Source organism: Oncorhynchus mykiss, chromosome 16 (genome assembly GCF_057628025.1).
Source record: "Oncorhynchus mykiss isolate SJ-2025 chromosome 16, ASM5762802v1, whole genome shotgun sequence".
Classification (NCBI taxonomy): domain Eukaryota; kingdom Metazoa; phylum Chordata; class Actinopteri; order Salmoniformes; family Salmonidae; genus Oncorhynchus; species Oncorhynchus mykiss.
In genome coordinates, this window is record NC_143037.1 from 75,084,070 (window position 1) to 75,111,922 (window position 27,853).

The following is a 27,853-nucleotide window of genomic DNA, read 5'->3' on the forward strand; positions in this document are numbered from 1 at the left end:
ATCGAAGATTATCTCAACTGGCTAGAAATATTGACATTACACTGACGATCCAGTGAATTACACACAAAATACCACCTGATCTACCTTTTGGGGTTGTTATTATGGTCACTTTATATGACTATTATATAGGTTACAGTAGTCGCATAATCTAAGGGAAATTCTCCAAATGAAAGTCCACCAAATAATATATTTATTGGCTATAAGTGATACAGTATGATGTCATAATGACATGTAACCATTGTGGCATAATCAAAAGGTCAATGTTCCTAATTCTAGGCTCCCAAATGCTATTATATTGTATTGAAGTGATGTTCTCATTTGAAAGTGTTATCATCAATCACAAATGTAACGTTTTCGCAAAAACCTACAGTGTTGACAAAATATATATTGGTTGAAGTGTTATATTACCCATGCAGGAAAATTTTGCAATAACATATTGGTGACAGCCTGTATGTCCTCCCGTCAATCTGTTTCACGTCTCAGTCCTCCCGTCAATCTGTTTCATGTCTCAGTCCTCTCACCTCTCTGTTTCATGTCTCAGTCCTCTCACCTCTCTGTTTCATGTCTCAGTCCTCCCGCCAATCTGTTTCATGTCTCAGTCCTCCCGCCAATCTGTTTCATGTCTCAGTCCTCCCGCCAATCTGTTTCATGTCTCAGTCCTCCCGCCAATCTGTTTCATGTCTCAGTCCTCCCGCCAATCTGTTTCATGTCTCAGTCCTCCCGCCAATCTGTTTCATGTCTCAGTCCTCCCGTCAATCTGTTTCACGTCTCAGTCCTCCCGTCAATCTGTTTCATGTCTCAGTCCTCCCGTCAATCTGTTTCACGTCTCAGTCCTCCCGTCAATCTGTTTCACGTCTCAGTCCTCCCGTCAATCTGTTTCACGTCTCAGTCCTCCCGTCAATCTGTTTCACGTCTCAGTCCTCCCGTCAATCTGTTTCACGTCTCAGTCCTCCCGTCAATCTGTTTCATGTCTCAGTCCTCCCGTCAATCTGTTTCACGTCTCAGTCCTCCCGTCAATCTGTTTCACGTCTCAGTCCTCCCGTCAATCTGTTTCACGTCTCAGTCCTCCCGTCAATCTGTTTCACGTCTCAGTCCTCCCGTCAATCTGTTTCATGTCTCAGTCCTCTCACCTCTCTGTTTCATGTCTCAGTCCTCCCGTCAATCTGTTTCACGTCTCAGTCCTCCCGTCAATCTGTTTCACGTCTCAGTCCTCCCGTCAATCTGTTTCATGTCTCAGTCCTCCCGTCAATCTGTTTCACGTCTCAGTCCTCCCGTCAATCTGTTTCACGTCTCAGTCCTCCCGTCAATCTGTTTCATGTCTCAGTCCTCCCGTCAATCTGTTTCATGTCTCAGTCCTCCCGTCAATCTGTTTCACGTCTCAGTCCTCCCGTCAATCTGTTTCACGTCTCAGTCCTCCCGTCAATCTGTTTCATGTCTCAGTCCTCCCGTCAATCTGTTTCACGTCTCAGTCCTCCCGTCAATCTGTTTCACGTCTCAGTCCTCCCGTCAATCTGTTTCACGTCTCAGTCCTCCCGTCAATCTGTTTCACGTCTCAGTCCTCCCGTCAATCTGTTTCACGTCTCAGTCCTCCCGTCAATCTGTTTCATGTCTCAGTCCTCTCACCTCTCTGTTTCATGTCTCAGTCCTCCCGTCAATCTGTCTCACGTCTCAGTCCTCCCGTCAATCTGTTTCACGTCTCAGTCCTCCCGTCAATCTGTTTCACGTCTCAGTCCTCCCGTCAATCTGTTTCATGTCTCAGTCCTCCCGTCAATCTGTTTCATGTCTCAGTCCTCCCGTCAATCTGTTTCATGTCTCAGTCCTCCCGTCAATCTGTTTCATGTCTCAGTCCTCCCGTCAATCTGTTTCATGTCTCAGTCCTCTCACCTCTCTGTTTCATGTCTCAGTCCTCCCGTCAATCTGTCTCACGTCTCAGTCCTCCCGTCAATCTGTTTCACGTCTCAGTCCTCCCGTCAATCTGTTTCACGTCTCAGTCCTCCCGTCAATCTGTTTCATGTCTCAGTCCTCCCGTCAATCTGTTTCATGTCTCAGTCCTCCCGTCAATCTGTTTCATGTCTCAGTCCTCCCGTCAATCTGTTTCATGTCTCAGTCCTCCCGTCAATCTGTTTCACGTCTCAGTCCTCCCGTCAATCTGTTTCACGTCTCAGTCCTCCCGCCAATCTGTTTCATGTCTCAGTCCTCCCGTCAATCTGTTTCACGTCTCAGTCCTCCCGTCAATCTGTTTCATGTCTCAGTCCTCCCGCCAATCTGTTTCATGTCTCAGTCCTCCCGCCAATCTGTTTCATGTCTCAGTCCTCCCGCCAATCTGTTTCATGTCTCAGTCCTCCCGCCAATCTGTTTCACGTCTCAGTCCTCCCACCAATCTGTTTCATGTCTCAGTCCTCCCACCAATCTGTTTCACATCTCAGTCCTCCCGTCAATCTGTTTCATGTCTCAGTCCTCCCACCAATCTGTTTCATGTCTGTCCTCTCACCTCTCACCTCTCTGTTTCATGTCTCAGTCCTCCCACCTATTTGTTTCACGTCTCAGTCCTCCCACCAATCTGTTTCATGTCTCAGTCCTCCCACCAATCTGTTTCACATCTCAGTCCTCCCACCAATCTGTTTCATGTCTGTCCTCTCACCTCTCACCTCTCTGTTTCATGTCTCATTCCCCTCACCTCTCTGTTCCATGTCTCAGTCCTCCCACCAATCTGTTTCACATCTCAGTCCTCCCACCAATCTGTTTCATGTCTGTCCTCTCACCTCTCACCTCTCTGTTTCATGTCTCATTCCCCTCACCTCTCTGTTCCATGTCTCAGTCCTCCCACCTCTCTGTTTCATGTCTCAGTCCTCTCACCTCTCTGTTCCATGTCTCAGTCCTCTCACCTCTCTGTTCCATGTCTCAGTCCTCCCACCTCTCTGTTCCATGTCTCAGTCCTCCCACCTCTCTGTTCCATGTCTCAGTCCTCCCACCTCTCTGTTCCATGTCTCAGTCCTCCCACCTCTCTGTTTCATGTCTCAGTCCTCCCACCTCTCTGTTTCATGTCTCAGTCCTCCCACCTCTCTGTTCCATGTCTCAGTCCTCCCACCTCTCTGTTCCATGTCTCAGTCCTCCCACCTCTCTGTTCCATGTCTCAGTCCTCCCACCTCTCTGTTCCATGTCTCAGTCCTCCCACCTCTCTATTTCATGTCTCAGTCCTCCCACCAATCTGTTTCATGTCTCAGTCCTCCCACCTCTCTATTTCATGTCTCAGCCCTCCCACCTCTCTATTTCATGTCTCAGTCCTCCCACCTCTCTATTTCATGTCTCAGTCCTCCCACCTCTCTATTCCATGTCTCAGCCCTCCCAACAATCTGTTTCATGTCTCTGGTATCCTGGGAAAGCCAGCATGGATAGAATGCAATAATTTACTAATATTTGCCATATTCGAATATTCCTCATGTGCCAACGTATTGCCACAGGCCGTACCATGGTGAAACTCTCACTCCTGTAGACCTGAAATAATTGGATGGTAAAGCTTGCCAGCCAACCAGAAGAGCAAGGTGAAGCAATTCAGACATTCTTGAAAGTCAGGGCAATCCTTGTCCTTTCAGCCTATTCCCTACAATGCAAACTCTGACATAAATATTAGGGATGCACGATATATCGGTACGCATATCGGAATCTGACAATATTATCTAAAAATGACAACATCGGCATAGGCCAGATGTCTAGTTTAACACCGATGTGGAGAACCGATGTCTAAGCTGACTGGCATACCTACAGTTGAGGTTGGAAGTTTACATACACTTAGGTTCTAGTCATTAAAACTAGTTTTTCAACCACTCCACACATTACTTGTTAACAAACTATAGTTTTGGCAAGTCGGTTAGAACATCTACTTCGTGCATGACACAAGTCATTTTTTTAAACAATTGTTTACAGACATTATTTCAGTTATAATTCACTGTATCACAATTCCAGTGTGTCAGAAGTTGAAATACACTAAGTTGACTGTGCCTTTAAACAGCTTGGAAAATTCCAGAAAATGATGTCATGGCTTTAGAAGCTTCTGATAGGCTAATTGACATCATTTGAGTCAATTGGAGGTGTACCTGTGGATGTATTTCAAGGCCTACCTTCAAACTCAGTGGCTCTTTGCTTGACATCATGGGAAAATCTAAAGAAATCAGCCAAGACCTCAGAAAAAAATTGTAGACCTCCACAGGTCTGGTTCATCCATGGGAGCAATTTCCAAATGCCTGAAGGTACCACGTTCATCTGTACAAACCATAGTACGCAAGTATAAACACCATGGGACCACGCAGCCGTCATACCGCTCAGGAAGGAGACGCATTCTGTCTCCTAGCGATGAACGTACTTTGGTGCGAAAAGTGCAAATCAATCCCAGAACAACAGCAACTGACCTTGTGAAGATGCTGGAGGAAACAGGTGCAAAAGTATCCAACAAGTACGATCTTTGTCCCCATGTGCAGTTGCAAACCGTTGTCTGTCTTTTTTATGGCGGTTTTGGAGCAGTGGATTCTTCCTTGCTGAACGGCCTTTCAGGTTATGTTGATATAGGACTCGTTTTACTGTGGATATAGATACTTTTGTACATGTTTCATCCAGCATCTTCACAAGGTCCTTTGCTGTTGTTCTGGAATTGATTTGCACTTTTCGTAACCAAAGTACGTTCAGATAAAAAGTATAGACAGAGTGGATACTTACCGATTCACGGTTGATGCCCATACCATGGTAAAGAGCGGCTGAGGTAGCTAACGAGGAAGAGCCGAGATGAGAGTGAGGCAGTTTCATCATCCGAGGGGAGAATCAATGAGGGTAGCTAATCCAAAAGTTATATAGCGAGCCCTAAGCCAAGGTTGAAAAATTCTGGTAGCTTAGATCACAGAGAACAGGTCTAAAAGTTGACAAAACAAATATAGGACAATGAAAGAACAGACAAGGTACTAAACAATTAGAGCAGGTAAGATTGATTTTCTACTTTCATTTTGTCTGCCAGCAGAGGAGAAGTCAGAGCTGCCTGGAATAGTCGAGCAAGATCGTGTTGGCCCCCATGAGTGGGGAATCTGATTTGTCGTTTACAATCACACCTCCTTGTGCTTGGTGGATTGTAACTCACCACTGCCAATGCTCGGTCTAGAATGTAATTACATGCTAGCAAGGCGGGCTAACAATAGCCAGCTCGAGCTAGCAAACGAAGAGTAGATTCTCCATAAGATGTCAAGAAAGAGTGCTTTGTGGGTAGTTTCAAAGATGTCCTAAAAAAAAAAAGTGATAAATATTTCAAAACCCCAAAACACAACTACTTTTGTAGTTATAGGTAACCACATTGTACTTTTGTAGTTATAGGTAACCACATTGTACTTTTGTAGTTATAGGTAACCACATTGTACTTTTGTAGTTATAGGTAACCACATTGTACTTTTGTAGTTATAGGTAACCACATTGTACTTTTGTAGTTATAGGTAACCACATTGTACTTTTGTAGTTATAGGTAACCACATTGTACTTTTGTAGTTATAGGTAACCACATTGTACTTTTGTAGTTATAGGTAACCACATTGTACTTTTGTAGTTATAGGTAACCACATTGTAGTTTTGTAGTTATAGGTAACCACATTGTAGTTTTGTAGTTATAGGTAACCACATTGTAGTTTTGTAGTTATAGGTAACCACATTGTACTTTTGTAGTTATAGGTAACCACATTGTACTTTTGTAGTTATAGGTAACCACATTGTACTTTTGTAGTTATAGGTAACCACATTGTACTTTTGTAGTTATAGGTAACCACATTGTACTTTTGTAGTTATAGGTAACCACATTGTACTTTTGTAGTTATAGGTAACCACATTGTACTTTTGTAGTTATAGGTAACCACATTGTACTTTTGTAGTTATAGGTAACCACATTGTACTTTTGTAGTTATAGGTAACCACATTGTACTTTTGTAGTTATAGGTAACCACATTGTACTTTTGTAGTTATAGGTAACCACATTGTACTTTTGTAGTTATAGGTAACCACATTGTACTTTTGTAGTTATAGGTAACCACATTGTACTTTTGTAGTTATAGGTAACCACATTGTACTTTTGTAGTTATAGGTAACCACATTGTACTTTTGTAGTTATAGGTAACCACATTGTACTTTTGTAGTTATAGGTAACCACATTGTACTTTTGTAGTTATAGGTAACCACATTGTACTTTTGTAGTTATAGGTAACCACATTGTACTTTTGTAGTTATAGGTAACCACATTGTACTTTTGTAGTTATAGGTAACCACATTGTACTTTTGTAGTTATAGGTAACCACATTGTACTTTTGTAGTTATAGGTAACCACATTGTACTTTTGTAGTTATAGGTAACCACATTGTACTTTTGTAGTTATAGGTAACCACATTGTACTTTTGTAGTTATAGGTAACCACATTGTACTTTTGTAGTTATAGGTAACCACATTGTACTTTTGTAGTTATAGGTAACCACATAGTACTTTTGTAGTTATAGGTAACCACATTGTACTTTTGTAGTTATAGGTAACCACATTGTACTTTTGTAGTTATAGGTAACCACATTGTACTTTTGTAGTTATAGGTAACCACATTGTACTTTTGTAGTTATAGGTAACCACATTGTACTTTTGTAGTTATAGGTAACCACATTGTACTTTTGTAGTTATAGGTAACCACATTGTACTTTTGTAGTTATAGGTAACCACATTGTACTTTTGTAGTTATAGGTAACCACATTGTACTTTTGTAGTTATAGGTAACCACATTGTACTTTTGTAGTTATAGGTAACCACATTGTACTTTTGTAGTTATAGGTAACCACATTGTACTTTTGTAGTTATAGGTAACCACATTGTACTTTTGTAGTTATAGGTAACCACATTGTACTTTTGTAGTTATAGGTAACCACATTGTACTTTTGTAGTTATAGGTAACCACATTGTACTTTTGTAGTTATAGGTAACCACATTGTACTTTTGTAGTTATAGGTAACCACATTGTAGTTTTGTAGTTATAGGTAACCACATTGTACTTTTGTAGTTATAGGTAACCACATTGTACTTTTGTAGTTATAGGTAACCACATTGTACTTTTGTAGTTATAGGTAACCACATTGTACTTTTGTAGTTATAGGTAACCACATTGTACTTTTGTAGTTATAGGTAACCACATTGTAGTTTTGTAGTTATAGGTAACCACATTGTAGTTTTGTAGTTATAGGTAACCACATTGTACTTTTGTAGTTATAGGTAACCACATTGTACTTTTGTAGTTATAGGTAACCACATTGTAGTTTTGTAGTTATAGGTAACCACATTGTACTTTTGTAGTTATAGGTAACCACATTGTACTTTTGTAGTTATAGGTAACCACATTGTACTTTTGTAGTTATAGGTAACCACATTGTACTTTTGTAGTTATAGGTAACCACATTGTACTTTTGTAGTTATAGGTAACCACATTGTACTTTTGTAGTTATAGGTAACCACATTGTACTTTTGTAGTTATAGGTAACCACATTGTACTTTTGTAGTTATAGGTAACCACATTGTACTTTTGTAGTTATAGGTAACCACATTGTGACTACAACTAAGTTACTAAGTCTTTGACCACGTTGTTACTTTGGTGAGTAAAAACTCATGCTACCTACCCTACCCTTCCCGAGTGGCACAGGAAGGCCAAAAAGATCGTCAAGGATATCAACCCCCCCGAGCCACGGCCTGTTCACCCCACTATCATCCAGAAGGCAAGGTCAGAACACGTGCATCAAAGCTGGGACCGAGAGACTGAAAAACAGCTTCTATCTCAAAGCCATCAAACTGTTAAATAACCATTACTACTCGGCTACCACCCGGTTACTCAACCCTGCACCTTAGAGGCTGCTGCCCACTGTGCATAGACATGGAATCACTGGTTACTCAACCCTGCACCTTAGAGGCTGCTGCCCACTGTGCATAGACATGGAATCACTGGTTACTCAACCCTGCACCTTACAGGCTGCTGCCCACTGTGCATAGACATGGAATCACTGGTTACTCAACCCTGCACCTTACAGGCTGCTGCCCACTGTGCATAGACATGGAATCACTGGTTACTCAACCCTGCACCTTAGAGGCTGCTGCCCACTGTGCATAGACATGGAATCACTGGTTACTCAACCCTGCACCTTACAGGCTGCTGCCCACTGTGCATAGACATGGAATCACTGGTTACTCAACCCTGCACCTTACAGGCTGCTGCCCACTGTGCATAGACATGGAATCACTGGTTACATTACGTATAATTACGTAATGACATCAGGTGCCCCTTGTACCTTCAAAAGTATTCTACAATAATAATTTATTGGAAAACACAGGAAAAAACTGTATTACATCATTTGTTGTAATACAGAAAGTTAGACTAAATAAAAATCCTCCCCTGTCGTACAGATAAAATGTCTCCTATATCTGCCGTTTCCATTACACCCCAGCTAGCAATGAGGAATCAGCCCAGAAGCGGCCCTCTTCCGGGTGGCCGGAACTGATTGAATCAGCTCGGTGTCGGGTGTCGGACTGGGTCTGGAATCAGCCCGTTTCTGTCTCCCGGAATTCAGCCGACTTTGCCGACATCTTACCAGCATCTCCCCCCCGATGCAAATTTAAATAAATGTATACAAAATTAACCGATTTAGTCATTTTAAATATTACTATTTTATACATAAAAATTATTCCCATTCACAAAAAAAAACATGTTGTTTCAGAGGAAACACCGTACACCTGGTGACCATGTCAGCGTGCACCTTGCCCACCACAGGAGTCGCTACAGCGCGATGGGACAAGGCCATCCCGGCCGGCCAAACCCTCCCCTAACTCGGACGATGCTCGGCCAATTGTGTGTCGCCTCATGGGTCTCACCGAACGCGGCCAGGACTCTTAAAGAATTTAATTTAAATGTTAAAAAAAATACAATTATCAAAGACACAATGAGAGAATATGGAAAAATAAATCATGAAATGTTAATTATATAATGCAGCCCGTGTAATTATCTGCCAGAGAGTAGCCCCAATAAGCCCGATCCCCAAGTAATACATTTGGGCCAGATAACTCTCACCAGAATCGGCCTGAGACCCAAGTAATATATACATTTGGGCCAGATAACTCTCACCAGAATCGGCCCGAGACCCAAGTAATATATACATTTGGGCCAGATAACTCTCTTCAGAATCAGCCTGAGACCCAAGTAATATATACATTTGGGCCAGATAACACTCACCAGAATTGGTCCGAGCCCCAAGTAATATATACATTTGGGCCAGATAACACTCACCAGAATTGGCCAGAGCCCCAAGTAATATATACATTTGGGCCAGATAACTCTCACCAGAATCGGCCCATGCCCCAAGTAATACATTTGGGCCAGATAACTCACACAGGAATCGGCCCGAGCTCAATCCCCACATCCTAGCCATAAGTAATACTGCAGAAGAAGTTCCCCTGACTCTCAGCAGGGTTCCCCTGACTCTCAGCAGAGTTCCCCTGACTCTCAGCAGGGTTCCCCTGACTCTCAGCAGGAATCGGCCCAGATCCACTGTGTTAGCTGGGACGTGTCCAGTAATATTTTTTTGAGACATTGCTTTTGTTAAATAAAACAGGGTGAATGGAAATCTGCCTCCTTACGAAAACATTTAAGAGTCTATTTTTAAGTGATGAGCATGAGACCCAATATGACACACATTCATGACAGAGAGATAACCATTCATGCTGCTGATGGCTGTTACTGCTATGATAAGGTGCCAGGGCAAGACAGTCATAGGGACAGTCATAGGTGAACATGACAATAGGCCTATAAGACTTCCAACGTCTGCATTGGACTTGAATGGTTTACTTTAGTGTGTTTTATATATACTGTAGTAGTAGTAGTACATAATGCCAGAGATTGCATTCTCGTCATAGAATCCTCACGTCATTAATGGTAACCTGGAGAGCTACACCCTCAATAACATCTGCTAAATACGTGTATGTGACCAAACAAATTAGATTTGATATATATAACCCCTATGTTAATTAAACGACCCCAGGAAAATAATATGGCTTTGAATGTAGTGACACAACATCATTCTCGTACGATGCTATTTCCACACCAGCGCATTCTTTCCTGCTAGCGGCTTGTCTTGTTTGGTGTTCCACAGCAGCCAGATGCAACTGAGAGAACAGACACACACACCTGTTGATTTTCGGTGGCGCGTCGGCGGACACGCTCTCTACAACACCTGTTGATTGCATTGCATTATTCTAAAGATTAACTGTGGGAGTTTGTGAACAGGACGCCTATTACTACAAATTACAATAGTATTGTAGCGACCCTGGTTTATAAGCATGGTTTATTATGCAAAACAAACAAAAAGGTACACTTACTCTAGCAGCCCTGGATGAGTAGGGGTCCTCAAAGAGTGCCCATATCTTTGGTTGACAAACTTCGCAGCATCCCCTCGATCTTTCCGGGCAGTCCTCGATGCCGAACCGTCTGGGTAGTTCATCGTCCGTGTCATCTGGGTCCGGTGGTTCGAATATGTCCAGCGCCTCCTCTGCGTCCCGATGCTGCCGGTAGGTCATCCAGCAACACGGCTCCACGTCGGTCTCATCTATCCCCCAAAACGCCAACTCCTCTTCAAAAAGAGGCCCGCAGACATCGGCGGGGCAATGAAGCTTGCCAGTTCTATAATAGTTCAACACATAAGCGAATATGCCAGGGTGCCTGTCGAAAAATAACTCGTTTGTAGTTGGCGATATGGGTCCTACGGGGAGGGATTCCTTGTTTGCGTTTGTCTCTGGCGGGTCGGCTAACCAGGCCAGGCGTGTCCCCGGTAGGGTCCTAAGTGTGCTCTTGTAAGTTTCGTGTCTTGTGCCACCAACATTGATAACAATTTTCTCCGAGTCCTCCCCCCTGGTCATCTCTTCCTTCAGACATGTCTTGGACGGAGGTTTGTTACCTGACTTTCGTCCTCGGTAAGACGAAACACACACCGAGCTGATCATAGATTTAGATGAATAAACGGTTGGTTATTACGTTGGTTTGTGTTTATCCTTTATTATATACCCCTGAAGCAACTACACGGTGACGGTTCAGAGTTCGTTCTCATGTCAGTCCTTGTGATACGACTCATTTATCCAACTCTTCGTCCCGTCGACAGTTGGTTCTCTGCTTCAACAAGTCCAATGCGAGCGGCAGACAGAGTGGCCTTGAATAAAAACCACCTGCGATAAATACCTCCCCTAAATAATGTTCGCAATCTCAAAATATCTATATAAATATGGGATTGGCGGGCTTTTGTTCACAAAATATTTGTGTACTAATATAAATTATTTATAGCCTAATGTCTATAAATAAGCAAATGTTGTAGCTTCAATAATTCAACAGTTCAGTCAAGGATACCTACTTCTCGACCTTAAACGAGTTTCAAATGATGGAATATTGGGAGTTTTGTATTCTACATCAAATCTATAAATTGTTCAAATTTGGAGAGCTGCTATTTCTATGTGAATGTTGTCAAGTGATTGGAGCCGCTTAAAAGCAATAACCCAAGGTCCTCTCACCTTAGTCACGAAATCCATCGGAGCCCCCCCCCCCCTCCCCCCTCAAAAAAAAAAAATAAGAAATCGAACAAGTTTCTTTAACATGAAAGTTGACCCCTATGATCCAAATGGATACACGCGCTTGGAATATTCCATCAATTTGCGACGATGTCGTCCTCGAGGCAGAGAGGCGCGTGAGATGTGTGAGGTTGTTTTTCAGGAAGGTTCAGGATCTTTTGCTTCTCCAACCAGAAGTATCCTCCCTCCTCCTCCTCCCTCAGCCTCACCATAGTCAGTCAGAGACGACACAACCAACACATCCTGCAGGCTGCCTGGGGCGTGCGACAGCCCCAATAAATTAACCCTTTTTGCGCTGAAGAGTCATTTGAAGGAGATATTATTCTATGCCACTCCCTTTAATTTAATTTAATATTTAATAAAATATCACCATCTGTAGATTCATGCAGGCCTGTGTCAGCAACTTGTTGGGTGCGCTGTGCAATGTAGGCTGAGGACACATCAGGGGTACACCTCATTATATATAGAGAGAGACTCAATTAGGATAGCTAAACAATGAATTCACACACACACACACACAAACACCTCTATAAATATGAAATGATATGAGTTACACTACTGTGAGGTCCTTGAAAAATGGGCAGCTTCATTTGCTGTAATACAGCAGGTTCAAACTATACATCATTGCCTATATAAATTCCTCACTCATGTGTTGCTACCAAGGTGCCGATCAGCACTTATACAAGTCCTTTGAGATAGGGTTAAGAAGTAACAGTCGTTATTACCCATGGATCACCTCTTCATAACAACGTCATTAGAAATCATTAGAAAATCGGAGCATCGCGATTGTATTTTCTATATTATCAACAATTATCAACGATTATTGTTCTTCTATCTTATTAAAAAGTGATGCTGTGCGAGAGGAACTTTCACTTCTCCTCCTCGTAACACATGTGCTCTTGCAATGAGGAGGGAATATGATGCGATGCCTGTACTTCACTCTTGAATGTTTCTCTTCCTCGCACTGATGCTCTTTGACTAAGATACGTCTCCTTCATTAGAGGAGGCGGATTTGACATAAGTGCATTAGCACCAAGTTATCCTTGTATCTATCAACTTAGCTGCTGACTGAAGAAGAAAAACAACAATTGCATGGGGATAGAATAAGCATTAACGCTACCTGTTGTGTCCTAATGCCATGACCACTTTGGAAATAAGTGTGTACACTGAACAAAAATATATATATAAACACAACACATGACGTGTGAGTTCCAAGGTAGCCTAGTGGTTAGAGCGTTGGACTAGTAACCGGAAGGTTGCAAGTTCAAACCCCCGAGCTGACAAGGTTACAAATCTGTCGTTCTGCCCCTGAACAGGCAGTTAACCCACCGTTCCTAGGCCGTCATTGAAAATAAGAATTTGTTCTATACTGACTTGCCTAGGTAATATAAATAAAAAATGTTAAATGAGCTGAAATAAAACAGCCCAGAATTGTTCCATGCACACCAAAAGCTTATTTCTCTCAAATGTTGTGCACAAATTTGTTCACTTCTCCTTTGCCAAGATAATCCATCTACTTGGCAGGTGCGGCATATCAATAAGCTGATTAAAAAGCATGATCATTACACAAGTGCACCTTGTGCCGGGGACAATAAAAAGGCCACTCTAAAATGTGCAGTTTTGTAACACAACACAATGCCACAGATGTCTCAAGTTTTTTGAGGGAGCGTGCAATTGGCATGATGACTGTTCACCACAGCTGTTGATAGACGGAATATGCATTGCTCTAGCATAAGCCACCTCCAACATAGTTTTTTGAGATTTTGTCAGTATGTCCAACTGGCATCACAATCACAGACCAAGTGTTACCACGCCAGTCCAGGACCTCCCCTTCTTCACCGTCTGCAACCAGCCAACTGGACAACTGATGAAACTGGGGGTTTGCACAACCAAAGAATTTCTGCACAAACGGTCAGAAACCGTCTCAGGGAAGCTCGTCTGCGTGCTCGTTGTCCTCACCGGGGTCGTGACCTGACTGCAGTTCTGCGTCGTAACCGACTTCAGTGGTCACTAGGCAACCCTGGGGCGGCAGGGTAGCCTAGTGGTTAGAGCGTTGGACTAGTAACCATAAGGTTGCAAGTTCAAACCCCCGAGCTGACAAGGTACAAATCTGTCGTTCTGCCCCTGAACAGGCAGTTAACCCACTGTTCCTAGGCAGTCATTGAAAATAAGAATTTGTTCTTAACTGCCTTGCCTAGTTAAATAAATGTAAAAAAATAAATAAATGCTCACCTTCAATGGCCACTGGAGAAGTGTGCTCTTCACGGATGAATCACAGTTTCAACTGTACCAGGCAGACTGAGTGTATGGCGCCGTGTGGGCGAGCGGTTTGCTGATGTGAACAAAGTGCGGTGGGGTTATGATATGCCCATAGCTACGGACAACGAATAAAATTGCATTTTATTCGATGGCAATTTGAATGCACAGAGATACAGTGACGGGATCCTGAGGCCCGTTGTCGTTTCACAATTACTGGAAGCTGAACATTTCCCAGTTATTCTATGGCCTGCATGCAGTCACCCATTTAGAATGTTCCAGTTCCCGCCAATATCCAGCAACGTCGCACAGCCATTGAAGAGGAGTGGAACAACATTCCAACAGGTCACAATCAACAGCCTGATCAACACTATGTGAAGATGACTGCATCTGCATGAGACAAATGGTGGTCACACCAGATACTGACTGGTTTTCTGATCCACGCCCCTACTTTTTTTTTTTAAGGTATCTGTGACCAACAGATGCATATCTGTATTCCCAGTCAGGTGAAATCTATAGATTAGGGCCTAATTAATTTATTTAAATTGACTGATTTCCTCATATGAACTGTAACTCAGGAAAATCTTTGAAGTTGTTGCATGTTGTGTTTATATTTTTTGTTCAGCTTCGTAATACTTTCATGTCATCATCCCCCATCTTGTGATGCGTTTCATTTTCAGACCCAGAGTAAAATGTAATTTAATTCTGCTCACATAGGCTGCTTAGTGTTTACACTTGTAGAGAGTATTCTGATGAGCATATTAGCATATTCAAATTCATTACATAAGACAAGTCGGCTTCAACAGGCGAACAGGTTCAAAATAACCTATTTTTGAAATAATGAGTTTCTTTGCATGCCTAACTCTGCCATCTAGTGTACATATTGATGCATAACAGCTTGAGAATAACCTAAAGAAACCAATCATTTAAACTGTTATGGGTTTAATTGAACACATAATTGAATGAAACCCTATTTCCCTACATAGTCCACTTATTAGTCCACTACCCTATGGGCACTGGTCAAAAGTAGTGCACTATATGGGGAATAGGGTTCCATAGGGCCCTGGTCTAAAGTAGTGCACTATATAGGGAATAGGGTGCCATTTGGGACGTATTTATGTTCACTTGAGTTTAGAGTGAATAATCCATCGAAACATACATCATCAAGTTTGGTTTGAATATCAATGTCAATCACTCTACTGTTGTAGAGTACATTGTTTATAAACACGATTAATACTTGAGTATAAACTTGAGTATAGTATTTGTATTTTTTTTAAACATTTGAATGGTAATATAATTACAAAAGGATTTATTTAAAAAAAAAACATTATCAAATCAAATGTATTTATATAGCCCTTCGTACATCAGCTGATATCTCAAAGTGCTGTACAGAAACCCAGCCTGAAACCCCTAAACAGCAAGCAATGCAGGTGTAGAAGCACGGTGGCACAGTTATCTGAACTGTGGTTGTATTCTGAGAGAGTGTACGTGAGAATAATGATACAAAAACAACTGGGTATGGCATTTCACTTAGTGGTCAAATAAATAAATAAATAAATAACAAATAAATATTGCACTCATAATTCTGATGCACGTAATCACCATTTAATGAATTTCTGCAAACAGTTTAGGGTTGAAGATTTGACACAAAAAATAAAGTGCACTTGTAGTGACAGCAAATCTATGTACATATATAGTGCTATGAAAGTTGAGCTAGCTGACAAACAGTACCTATATTAGAAGCACCATTAGCTTATGAGGCCTCTTTAGTGATCGATCCATTGATCGGCAATTGATTTACTGATTGATTATTTAGTCCACCTCTTCAATGGTAGGGCCCTGAGAGCTAGCACCGCCCCCAGCCTGGCTGCCACAACTCCCCATTGGACTAGCCCCTCCCGCCCCCTGGTAGAGCTTGGATACGATTGGGTTACACACTCTCTCCAGCTCCTTCTGTTGGTATTCAAACTCCTCCTTCTCAGCCATCTGGTTGTTCTCCAACCAGGAGATAGTTTGGTTGCACTTCTCAACAACCTTCTTCTTGTCATCCTCATTGATCTTCCCTGCCAGGTTTGGATCTTCTACACTACTCTTCATGTTAAACGTGTAGGACTCCAACCCGTTCTTGGCTGCTATCTTCTCCCTCTGGGCATCGTCCTCAGCTTTGTATTTGTCTGCGTCCTGCACCATCCTCTCTATGTCTTCTTTACTGAGTCGCCCCTTGTCGTTGGTGATGGTGATCTTGTTCTCCTTGCCTGTACTTTTATCCACAGCCGACACGTTCAGGATGCCGTTAGCGTCGATGTCGAAGGTCACCTCGACTTGGGGAACTCCTCTAGGAGCGGGAGGGATACCCGTGAGCTCAAACTTTCCCAGCAAATTATTGTCCTTGGTCATGGCTCTCTCTCCCTCGTACACCTGGATGAGCACACCTGGCTGGTTGTCAGCATAGGTGGAGAAGATCTGGGTCTGCTTGGTGGGGATGGTGGTGTTACGTGTGATCAGGGCGGTCATGACCCCTCCAGCCGTCTCGATGCCCAGGGACAGAGGAGCCACGTCAAGGAGGAGAAGGTCCTGGACATTCTTAGAGGTGTCGCCCATCAAGATGGCCGCCTGGACGGCAGCGCCGTAAGCCACCGCTTCATCTGGGTTGATGCTCTTGTTGAGTTCCCTTCCATTAAAGAAGTCCTGCAGGAGCTTCTGAATCTTAGGGATTCGAGTGGAGCCACCGACCAGGACTATCTCCTGGACCTGAGCCTTGTCCATCTTAGCGTCTTTCAGGGCCTTCTCGACCGGGTCCAGGGTTCCCCTGAAGAGCTCCGAGTTGAGTTCTTCAAACCGAGCCCTGGTGATGGAGGTGTAGAAGTCCATGCCTTCGAAGAGGGAGTCGATCTCGACGCTGGCCTGGGAACTGGAGGAGAGAGTTCTCTTGGCCCTCTCACAGGCTGTCCTCAGCCTTCTCACTGCCCTCTTGTTCTGGCTGATGTCCTTCTTGTTCTTCCTCTTGAACTCCTCCACAAAGTGGTTGACCAGGCGGTTGTCAAAGTCCTCCCCTCCCAGGTGAGTGTCCCCAGCTGTGGCCTTCACCTCGAATATCCCGTCCTCGATGGTCAGGATGGAGACGTCAAAGGTGCCTCCGCCGAGATCAAAGATGAGAACATTGCGCTCCCCTCTCTTGCCTTTGTCCAGGCCATAGGCGATAGCCGCCGCCGTGGGCTCATTGATGATCCTCAGGACGTTCAGTCCAGAGATCACCCCAGCGTCTTTAGTAGCCTGCCTCTGGGAGTCGTTGAAGTAGGCTGGGACTGTGATGACTGCATTGGACACCTTCTGGCCCAGGTAGGCCTCAGCAATCTCCTTCATCTTGACGAGGACCATTGAGGAGATCTCTTCGGGGTAGAAGGCCTTGGTCTCTCCCTTGTACTCCACCTGGACTCTGGGCTTTCCACCGTCGCTGATCACCTAGAAGAGTGAGAACAACAAGGTCATGAAGTCTATTGATATACTCAAGCTTTTCACGTCTTTTAGTGTATGTACTCTGTATGTATGTAACCCTGTATGTATGTATGTATGTAACCTTTATGTATATTTGTATGTATGTATGTATCCTTGTATGTATGTATGTATGTATGTATGTATGTATGTATGTATGTATGTATGTATATAACATTGTATGTATGTAATCCTGTATCTATGTAACCTTGTATGTATGTAACCCTGTATGTATGTAACCTTGTATGTGTGTAACCCTGTATGTGTGTAACCTTGTATGTATGTAATCCTGTATCTATGAACACTGTACATGTTTTTGTGTTTATTTGTTTGTGATTTTTCAGTTACAATTTGTAGAAGAATGAGCACTTGGTTGTAATACATTTGAGCTTGTATTTTTCAAAACTGAAAAAAAAAATATATATTTTAAATCACCTTGAAGGGCCACAGCTTCATGTCTGATTTAACAATCTGGTCGTCGAACTTCCTGCCAATCAGGCGTTTGGCGTCGAACACAGTGTTAGTGGGGTTCATGGCCACCTGCAGTGAAATAATTTAAATATAAATGTATTTTTTGAAAACAAAATACATGAATCTACTAGATTAGACAGACAGACTTTCCAAAGTGGGACCTACCTGGTTCTTTGCTGCGTCTCCAATGAGTCTCTCTGTGTCGGTGAAGGCCACGTAGCTGGGCGTTGTTCTGTTTCCCTGGTCGTTGGCGATGATCTCCACCTTGCCATGCTGGAACACCCCCACACAGGAATAGGTGGTGCCCAGGTCAATGCCAATGGATACTCCCTTTGCTGAAGACATCTTGGTTAATTTTGTTGTTGTTGTTGTTGTTGTTTGAGTTCCTACATGAGTAAGATTAAGAACAACATTTTATTATCATGATTTAATATTTTCTGTATTTTATGAAAGGTCTTACTGTTATTATGGCATTTATACTTTTATGATTTGATTCAGTCATTTACACTCAACTGAGATGTCTAGAGGTGTATAGTCTAATATTGAACATGGACATGGTTCTACATATCTACAATTCAAATCATGTAAATAACTGCTTATTTACATTAGATTTTTTAATGGTTTTGGTAATATCATGTTTTTTTCTCTCCCTGTTCATAGTCAGAAGAACCAATAATCAATCCATTTAAGGTAACTGTATAGGCATGGTCTACGAACTGTCTGTCAGCGTCAACATTATAACTTACAACGGTAGACAGCTTTGGTTCTTCTCTTCGATATATTGAAGGACCTCGTTTTGAGTCCTGAGTGGTGTCCGCCCCCCTGCTCGGGTCTTTGCTCTTGAGTCGTGTGGTTATTCCAAAAAGATACACCTCAACTGAGAGAGATCCATGGCTTATATACATAAAAACAGCTTTCTAGAATGATCACACTTCTTCTGTGACACGTGAATCTCTAGAATATTCACCGGCTTTCCCAGCTGCAGTAACTAATATTAGTTAGTGCAGCCGTAGCGACGCTCTGGGAAAGCCGGTGAATATTCTAGAGTTGGAGGCAACCCGACACCACACCAGTAGAGCTGAACACACCGCGGAGAGCTAACATTCTGGACCGTTTTGAAAAGGCAATAGGCAACAGGTTCGGGAAAGTGCGCGAAAGAGCATTTATGAACATGAAAAGTCGCTTTAGACGTGAACCTCGCTGGAAGAATGAAAAGGTACAGCGCCACTGGTTTATAGCCCCACATGTTTTACCTAAAATAAAATATATTCACACTACCGGTCAAAAGTTGTGTTGTATGGTGGCTTTGCTGGCATGCATCCCACTTTTATTTTTTTGCCCAACAAGATTTACACTCTAAAATTGCCAATGCACACACACACACACACACAAATAAATTCTACAAACAAATTATAAATGTATATTTCTGTTTATTAATTATAGGATGAGCTTATTGCTGCTATATCATACATCCAGTTACAACAATCACAAGTATAAATAATTTAGATGATCCACATAAGCAAGTGAAAGCAGAAATCACCACAAGGCATGTCTGTCAACATACGACTTAAAAATCAACAGAACCATTAAGCGACAGCAGAACAGTTTCTATGAGAGACTTTACAAATCAACTTGGACAAACTGTGCTTTTAAATCTATAAAATAGAGAATACTTTCAAACATAACAAATAGCCACGAATGAAACTTAACATTGAGATGAACTGATAGCAAGTGGCTGTGAAGACACATCGACTCTCAGCTTAATGACACGTAGCTTCTTCAATGCTTCACCAGACATTAAAACAGTCCAGTTAGGATCACAAACACAATTCTGGCTCATGGAATGTACTTAATTTAAAATGTCAGTGTGTGTGTACACAGTAACAGTGACATATTGACATTAATGAACATTGTGATTGTGACTAAATTAATACTTCAAGAGATTTAAAGGATAGCCAGCAGACTAAAATTATATGACTAACATTTTTAATGGTTACTTCTCTTGGCCTAAGTCCCAAATGACACCCTATTCCCTATGTAGTGCACTACTACCCATAGGCTCTGGTCAAAAGTAGTGCACTACAAATGAAATAGGGTGCCATTTGGAACACGTGCTTGGTCTCTGCTGTTTGATATGCATGGTTAGATTCATGCACCTGACAGACAAGTTAGATATAATCAATATTATTATGCGTGACAATGTTAATAATAACATTTACATTCAGCAAAAGCAAAATGATTATTATTCTTCCCTTTTGTAATAACTTATCAAATAAAATAGAGATATTATATTCACTTATTCCATATGTTGTTGCTTGCAGGTCACCGCGTTGTCCATTTCCATTAATACCTTGGAGACAAAGACAGTAGGTATGATTTTATTAAAAAACAATCATGTGACTACAATTTGATTGAATTTGTCTACATAATATCCGTGAAATACAGGACCATGTCATATCATTGTTTTGTTTGTTGCTGTGTTCCATGAGTGTATGATTTTACTTTCCCTTTTCCAGAACTAGTTAGTACCACTTACTAACCCACATCTAAAACTCAAACCCCAGATCATCCTTCTGGACTGTTTTCCCCAACACCCATCACCACACTCACTCAAATACAGACAACCTCATCAGAGTCATTGCCGTGGCAACCGGTAATATTACCTCAAAATATTTGATGAGAGAATACTTGTTTTGTTTTTTGTTTTCTTTCTGACTTGGTTTTTTACATTTTGCATTTAGAATTTCTTATTTCACTTTTAGATTTGTTTGTAGCCTAGGTTAATTGTTTAGCTTGACATTTGATAGTGGTCCTCACTCCAACCCTATCGCAGAGTTGATCCCCAGTCTAGTCATACCAAAGACTCTCAAAATGAGACCTGATGGCTCTCAAGGCCCTTCGACCAGTTGTCCTGTAACAGGAGATATGGACAGTTCTGGTTCGGACAAGGCTCACTTAAATGTTTCCATAGGGAGACAATCAGATAGAGAAAAGACAAGTCTCAGTACCTGTAGTAGTTGGGTTTGAAGGGTCCATTCTTGTTCAGGCCCATGTATTTGGCCTGCTCGTCAGACAGCTCTGTCAGGTGGGCGTCAAAGTTGGGCATGTGCAAGCTGGCCACGTACTCATCTGGATGGAAGACACAGGTGGATTGTGAAGAGGAACGCCTCTTTTGTAGTTCACTACTTACAGCACACACATACTTGTTAGGAAAAATGGAGCGTCGTGTGTAAAAAGAAAACACTAGGTGGCGACGTCGAGCCACATACAACAAACTGCCCATTGAAACCTATGCGGTACACATTTATCACATGAATTCATGAAAATTTTCACCAATAAGGCTCAGTCAGAGACTACTTGTATGTATGCAGATCAATGGTCTGCTCCTCAAATGGCACCCTATTCACTACATAGTGCACTAACTTTGACCAGAGCCCTATGGCCTGGTCCAAAGTAATGCACTATAAAAGGGAATATAGGGTGCCATTACGGACGGGCCCAGGTCTTACCCATTTTCTTAGGCAGCAGATAGACGTCCTGTTTGTAGCGTCCCTCGGGAGCATTGAACAGCTCAATCAGAGCCAGGGCCTGCGGAGAGACACAGACCACCACAGAGTCTCAACGCTGCCAACATCCCATTCCCACAAAGCTCAGGTAACAGCAAAACAACAGGAGAGCAGGAGATATCCTAACTCAAGTCTCGTCTTCAGCAAACCTCTAAAGCAACAAGTATGACTAGTAAAAAAAAAACCCTCAGCATTTTCACATTCAATTTAGGGGTGCTTAGATATTATTGGTACAGACTATTGTCTAAGTTTATACGACGAGCATTAAAAAAAAAGACAGAAAAAAAAACTAAATTAATATTTTTAGGAATAGAAAATAACTAGTTTTTTTCTGTGTGTTTTTGACACAACTGTCATCTAAACAAACTAGATGCCTCACCTGAGTAGTAGCTGTGATGGACAGAACAAACGTGGGGACTGTGGAACAACTCAGATTCAACAGACGACCCTATAGGGAAACACAGAGCACACACATTACACGAATCAACTGGTCAGTCATGTAGCCATTCACAGGGAAACTGACAATGCACTTTGAAATCAAAACAGAGATTAGAACAGATAGAAGAGCATAACACACAGATGAGTCCAGCTATGAAAGAAGATCCCAGAGTACACTCTGATACTACACCCCAGAGTACACCCTGATACTACACCCCAGAGTACACCCTGATACTACACCCCAGAGTACACTCTGATACTATACCCCAGAGTACACCCTGATACTACACCCCAGTGTAGACTCTGATAATACACCCCAGAGTGCACCCTGATACTACACCACAGAGTACACCCTGAAACTACACCTCAGAGAACACCCTGATACTACACCTCAGAGAACACCCTGAAACTACACCTCAGAGTACACCCTGATACTACACCACAGAGTGCACCCTGATACTACACCTCAGAGTACACCCTGATACTACAGAGCATTGGTTAACACTGGGCACAGAGCATTGGTTAACACTGGGCACAGAGCATTGGTTAACACTGGGCACAGAGCATTGGTTAACACTAACGTCCATGAAGTTAGTGGGAAACCTCTCTGGCCAAGCCAGTATTTTATTGCATTTTCAATAACAGAGTCAGGTTTGGGAGCTGACAAAGGTGACAAAAAGGTCACCAGGATACAGCTCACTGTGGAAAATCTCTCCCTCTCCAATGAAGTATTTTGTAACTCTAGAAGGTTGTTCGGAGCTTTTTCAATCACAGAGAAAGGTTTGAGAGGGAATTGTTTCCTGAAATACAAACTAAAGCTCATTCCATCTCAGTATCCTGAAATACAAACTAAAGCTCATTCCATCTCAGTATCCTGAAATACAAACTAAAGCTCATTCCATCTTAGTATCCTGAAATACAAACCAAAGCTCATTCCATCTTAGTATCCTGAAATACAAACCAAAGCTCATTCCATCTTAGTATCCTGAAATACAAACTAAAGCTCATTCCATCTTAGTATCCTGAAATACAAACTAAAGCTCATTCCATCTTAGTATCCTGAAATACAAACTAAAGCTCATACCATCTCAGTATCCGGAAATACAAACTAAAGCTCATTCCATCTTAGTATCCTGAAATACATTTTGGCCCATTCATCCATGCAGATCTCCTCTGGAGCAGTGATGTTTTGGGGCTGTTGCTGGGCAACATGGACTTTCAACTCCCTCCAAAGATTTTCTATGGGGTTGAGATCTGGAGACTGGCTAGGCCACTCCAGGACCTTGAAATGCTTCTTACGAAGCCACTTCTTCGTTGCCCGGGCGGTGTGTTTGGGATCATTGTCATGCTGAAAGACCCAGCCACGTTTCATCTTCAATGCCCTTGCTGATGGAAGGAGGTGTTCACTCAAAATCTCACGATACATGGCCCCATTCATTCTTTCCTTTACACGGATCAGTCGTCCTGGTCCCTTTGCAGAAAAACAGCCCCAAAGCATGATGTCTCCACCCCCATGCTTCACAGTAGGTATGGTGTTCTTTGGATGCAACTCAGTATTCTTTGTCCTCCAAACACGACGAGTTGAGTTTTTACCAAAAAGTTATATTTTGGTTTCATCTGACCATATGACATTCTCCCAATCTTCTTCTGGATCATCCAAATGCTCTCTAGCAAACTTCAGACGGGCCTTGACATGTACTGGCTTAAGCAGGGGGACACGTCTGGCACTGCAGGATTTGAGTCCCAGGCAGCGTAGTGTGTTACTGATGGTAGGCTTTGTTACTTTGGTCCCAGCTCTCTGCAGGTCATTCACTAGGTCCCCCCGTGTGGTTCTGGGATTTTTGCTCACCGTTCTTGTGATCATTTTGACCCCACGGGGAGAGATCTTGCGTGGAGCCCCAGATCGAGGGAGATTATCAGTGGTCTTGTATGGCTTCCATTTCCTAATAATTGCTCCCACAGTTGATTTCTTCAAACCAAGCTGCTTACCTATTGCAGATTCAGTCTTCCCAGCCTGGTGCAGGTCTACAATTTTGTTTCTGGTGTCCTTTGACAGCTCTTTGGTCTTGTCCATAGTGGAGTTTGGAGTGTGACTGTTTGAGGTTGTGGACAGGTGTCTTTTATACTGATAACAAGTTCAAACAGGTGCCATTAATACAGGTAACGAGTGGAGTACAGAGGAGCCTCTTAAAGAAGAAGTTACAGGTCTGTGAGAGCCAGAAATCTTGCTTGTTTGTAGGTGACCAAATACTTATTTTCCACCATAATTTGCAAATAAATTCATTAAAAATCCTACAATGTGATTTTCTGGATTTCTCATTTTGTCTGTCATAGTTGAAGTGTACCTATGATGAAAATTACAGGCCTCTCTCATCTTTTTAAGTGGGAGAACTTGCACAATTGGTGGCTGACTAAATACTTTTTTGCCACACTATATATAAAAATCGGCCGATTAATCGGGATCGGATTTTTTTGGTCCTCCAATAAATCGTTATCGGCGTTGAAAAATCATAATCGGTCGACCTCTAAACGCAACATTAAATATTTTCAAAGATATTACTGATATTACTGTTACAGTTCATATAAGGAAATCAGTCAATTGTGATAAATTCATTAGGCCCTAATCAATGGATTTCACATGACTGGGCAGGGGCACATTAATGGGTGGGACTGGGAGTGGATAGGCCCACCCAATTGGGAGCCAGGTCCAGCCAATCAGAATGAGTTTTTCCCCACAAAAGGCATTATTACAGATAGAAATACTACTCGGCCAACAGACCCAGGTACCGTACCTCGGCCAACAGACCCAGGTGCCGTACCTCGGCCAACAGACCCAGGTGCCGTACCTCGGCCAACAGGACCAGTTGCCGTACCTCGGCCAACAGGACCAGGTGCCGTACCTCGGCCAACAGGACCAGGTGCCGTACCTCGGCCAACAGGACCAGGTGCCGTACCTCGGCCAACAGGACCAGGTGCCGTACCTCGGCCAACAGGACCAGGTGCCGTACCTCGGCCAACAGGACCAGGTGCCGTACCTCGGCCAACAGGACCAGGTGCCGTACCTCGGCCAACAGGACCAGGTGCCGTACCTCGGCCAACAGGACCAGGTGCCGTACCTCGGCCAACAGGACCAGATGCTGTACCTCGGCCAACAGGACCAGGTGCCGTACCTCGGCCAACAGACCCAGGTACCGTACCTCGGCCAACAGACCCAGGTACCGTACCTCGGCCAACAGACCCAGGTACCTCGGCCAACAGACCCAGGTACCTCGGCCAACAGACCCAGGTACCTCGGCCAACAGACCCAGGTACCTCGGCCAACAGACCCAGGTACCTCGGCCAAAAGACCCAGGTACTGTACCTCAGCCAACAGGACCAGGTACCTCGGCCAACAGACCCAGGTACTGTACCTCAGCCAACACGACCAGGTACTGTGTGTGTGTGTGTGTGTGTGTGTCTAGTACCTCAGCCAGCAGAATGACCCTCTTGCCGTCGGGCCAGATCACATGGTCCACCTGAGAACGCACCCTTTCCCAGGTGAGCTCTGGGCTCCGCAGGCTGGCCTAGATGGGAGAGAGACCAGACACAGCGGTTAGTGACAGAGCAGCAGACCCACCCACACCAACCCACCCAACCAAAAGTAACTCACCACATCAATCTCAGTATTGGAATGTCCCATGTTGCAGACTATACATCCGTTCTTAATCCGATCCAGCTGGTCTCTGGTCACCACGTTCTTATTGCCTGAGTGACATCAAGACACCAACGTAGTCAGAACACTCCTTGCTCATCTGAGCTCTGATTGAAATGTACATTGTTAGGTAAGTCATCGGTAGTACAGAGAGAGAGAGAGAGACAGAGACAGAGAGAGAGAGAAAGGGACAGAGAGAGACAGGGAGAGAGAGAGAGAGACAGAGAGAGAGAGAGAGAAAGAGAGGCAGAGAGAGACAGGGAGAGAGAGAGAGAGACAGAGAGAGACAGAGAGGGACAGAGAGGGACAGAGAGAGGCAGAGAGAGAGCTAGAGAGAGAGATAGAGACAGAGAGATAGAGACAGAGAGAGAGATAGAGACAGAGAGAGACCGAGAGGGGCAGAGAGAGAGTGAGAGAGATAGAGAGAGACAGAGAGAGACAGAGAGGGACAGAGAGAGACAGAGAGAGACATAGAGAGGGACAGAGAGAGACAGAGAGAGAGAGACAGAGACAGAGAGAGACAGGGAGGGACAGAGAGGGACAGAGAGAGACAGAGAGGGACAGAGAGAGACAGAGAGAGGCAGAGAGAGAGCTAGAGAGAGAGATAGAGACAGAGAGATAGAGACAGAGAGAGAGATAGAGACAGAGAGAGACCGAGAGGGGCAGAGAGAGAGTGAGAGAGATAGAGAGAGACAGAGAGAGACAGAGAGAGACAGAGAGAGACAGAGAGAGACATAGAGAGGGACAGAGAGAGGCAGAGAGAGAGCTAGAGAGAGAGATAGAGACAGAGAGATAGAGACAGAGAGATAGAGACAGAGAGAGAGATAGAGACAGAGAGCGAGAGAGAGAGAAAGGGACAGAGAGAGACAGGGAGAGAGAGAGAGAGACAGAGAGAGACCGAGAGGGACAGAGAGGGACAGAGAGAGACATAGAGAGGGACAGAGAGAGGCAGAGAGAGAGCTAGAGAGAGAGATAGAGACAGAGAGATAGAGACAGAGAGAGAGATAGAGACAGAGAGAGACCGAGAGGGGCAGAGAGAGACAGGGAGAGAGAGAGAGAGACAGAGAGAGACAGAGAGGGACAGAGAGGGACAGAGAGAGACATAGAGAGGGACAGAGAGAGCTAGAGAGAGAGATAGAGACAGAGAGATAGAGACAGAGAGATAGAGACAGAGAGAGAGATAGAGACAGAGAGAGACCGAGAGGGGCAAAGAGAGAGTGAGAGAGATAGAGAGAGAGGCAGAGAGAGCGATAGAGAGAGAGATAGAGACAGAGAGATAGAGACAGAGAGAGAGACCGAGAGGGGCAGAGAGGCAGAGCGAGAGATAGAGAGAGAGGCAGAGAGAATAATGACTGCAATCTGTTATGAAGTGAGTCACCAACTGGTTTGATAAAGATACTGCGTGGTTTAAACAGGTGACGTTTGGTGGATAAAGCTGAGTCATAAACATGGACATCTGCTGGGGCATTTCAATTTGAAGACACAGGGTGTTTTATGTTTGTATGATTATCAGAGTGGAACAGAATGAATCCGTCTGCTTTCTGGGACCACTGTGCTTCCACTTGCCCCTCTAGGCTGAGTTACTGGAAAGACATTTTGTGACAACTGACTTTATGAATATATATGTATCAATCAAATCAAAAATGTATATATAAATATAGATAAATTATTGCTTTGATTGATTGAGAATATATATATATATATATATAAATGATTGATGTGATTGGTTTCTAGTTTACCTGTGCAGGTTATCACAATATCCATCTGACGAATGACTTCATTCAGCTTGACCACCCTGAACCCATCCATGCTATCGTGTTGGAGAGAAATCATCCACAAACGTTATGCTCATTATGACCACCCTGAACCCATCCATGCTATCGTGTTGGAGAGAAATCATCCACAGACATTATGCTCATTATGACCACCCTGAACCCATCCATGCTATCGTGTTGGAGAGAAATCATCCACAGACATTATGCTCATTATGACCACCCTGAACCCATCCATGCTATCGTGTTGGAGAGAAATCATCCACAGACATTAGGCTCATTATGACCACCCTGAACCCATCCATGCTATCGTGTTGGAGAGAAATCATCCACAAACGTTATGCTCATTATGACCACCCTGAACCCATCCATGCTATCGTGTTGGAGAGAAATCATCCACAAACGTTATGCTCATTATGACCACCCTGAACCCATCCATGCTATCGTGTTGGAGAGAAATCATCCACAGACATTATGCTCATTATGACCACCCTGAACCCATCCATGCTATCGTGTTGGAG

At 43.4% G+C, this 27,853-nt stretch overlaps 3 protein-coding genes across 4 annotated transcripts in view; all 3 read right to left on the bottom strand.

The window, feature by feature from the left end:
• Positions 1-11,884, bottom strand: part of LOC110491176 (potpotassium voltage-gated channel subfamily C member 4) — a 77,869-nt gene extending 65,985 nt beyond the window's left edge. The window contains exon 1 of the mRNA XM_036947726.2: positions 10,411-11,884. Within this exon, the coding sequence (XP_036803621.2) occupies positions 10,411-11,031 (621 nt within the window). The 5' untranslated portion in view covers positions 11,032-11,884. The remainder of the gene's footprint in view (positions 1-10,410) is intronic.
• A 3,601-nt stretch (positions 11,885-15,485) lies between these two features.
• Positions 15,486-19,116, bottom strand: hspa1b (heat shock protein family A (Hsp70) member 1B). The gene is made up of 4 exons (XM_021567143.3): positions 18,612-19,116; positions 18,031-18,251; positions 17,830-17,934; positions 15,486-17,364 (listed from the first exon to the last, which is right to left on the bottom strand). Exons 2-4 carry the CDS (start codon positions 18,208-18,210, stop codon positions 15,715-15,717), a joined length of 1,935 nt encoding a protein of 644 aa, XP_021422818.3. The 5' UTR covers positions 18,211-18,251; positions 18,612-19,116; the 3' UTR covers positions 15,486-15,714.
• A 162-nt stretch (positions 19,117-19,278) lies between these two features.
• Positions 19,279-27,853, bottom strand: part of LOC110492690 (S-adenosylhomocysteine hydrolase-like protein 1) — a 48,687-nt gene continuing 40,112 nt past the window's right edge. The window contains exons 10-16 of one of the 2 annotated variants that reach the window (XM_036947728.2): positions 27,300-27,370; positions 25,519-25,613; positions 25,334-25,432; positions 21,811-21,879; positions 21,375-21,453; positions 20,874-20,994; positions 19,279-20,215 (exon numbers count right to left, since the gene is read on the bottom strand). In XM_036947728.2, coding sequence (XP_036803623.1) covers positions 20,209-20,215; positions 20,874-20,994; positions 21,375-21,453; positions 21,811-21,879; positions 25,334-25,432; positions 25,519-25,613; positions 27,300-27,370 — 541 coding nt within the window. In that variant the 3' untranslated portion in view covers positions 19,279-20,208. Of the gene's footprint in view, positions 20,216-20,866; positions 20,995-21,374; positions 21,454-21,810; positions 21,880-25,333; positions 25,433-25,518; positions 25,614-27,299; positions 27,371-27,853 lie in introns of those variants that run through there. The other variant, XM_036947729.2, reaches the window with a different exon arrangement.

Excerpts from the sequence above, each read along its gene's own strand:
- hspa1b (XM_021567143.3), bottom strand. The coding sequence starts at position 18,210 with ATGTCTTCAGCAAAGGGAGTATCCATTGGCATTGACCTGGGCACCACC. Across the intron at positions 17,935-18,030 it reads GAGACGCAGCAAAGAACCAG|GTGGCCATGAACCCCACTAA; the intron begins GTAGGTCCCACT and ends ATTTCACTGCAG. Across the intron at positions 17,365-17,829 it reads TGAAGCTGTGGCCCTTCAAG|GTGATCAGCGACGGTGGAAA; the intron begins GTGATTTAAAAT and ends TCACTCTTCTAG.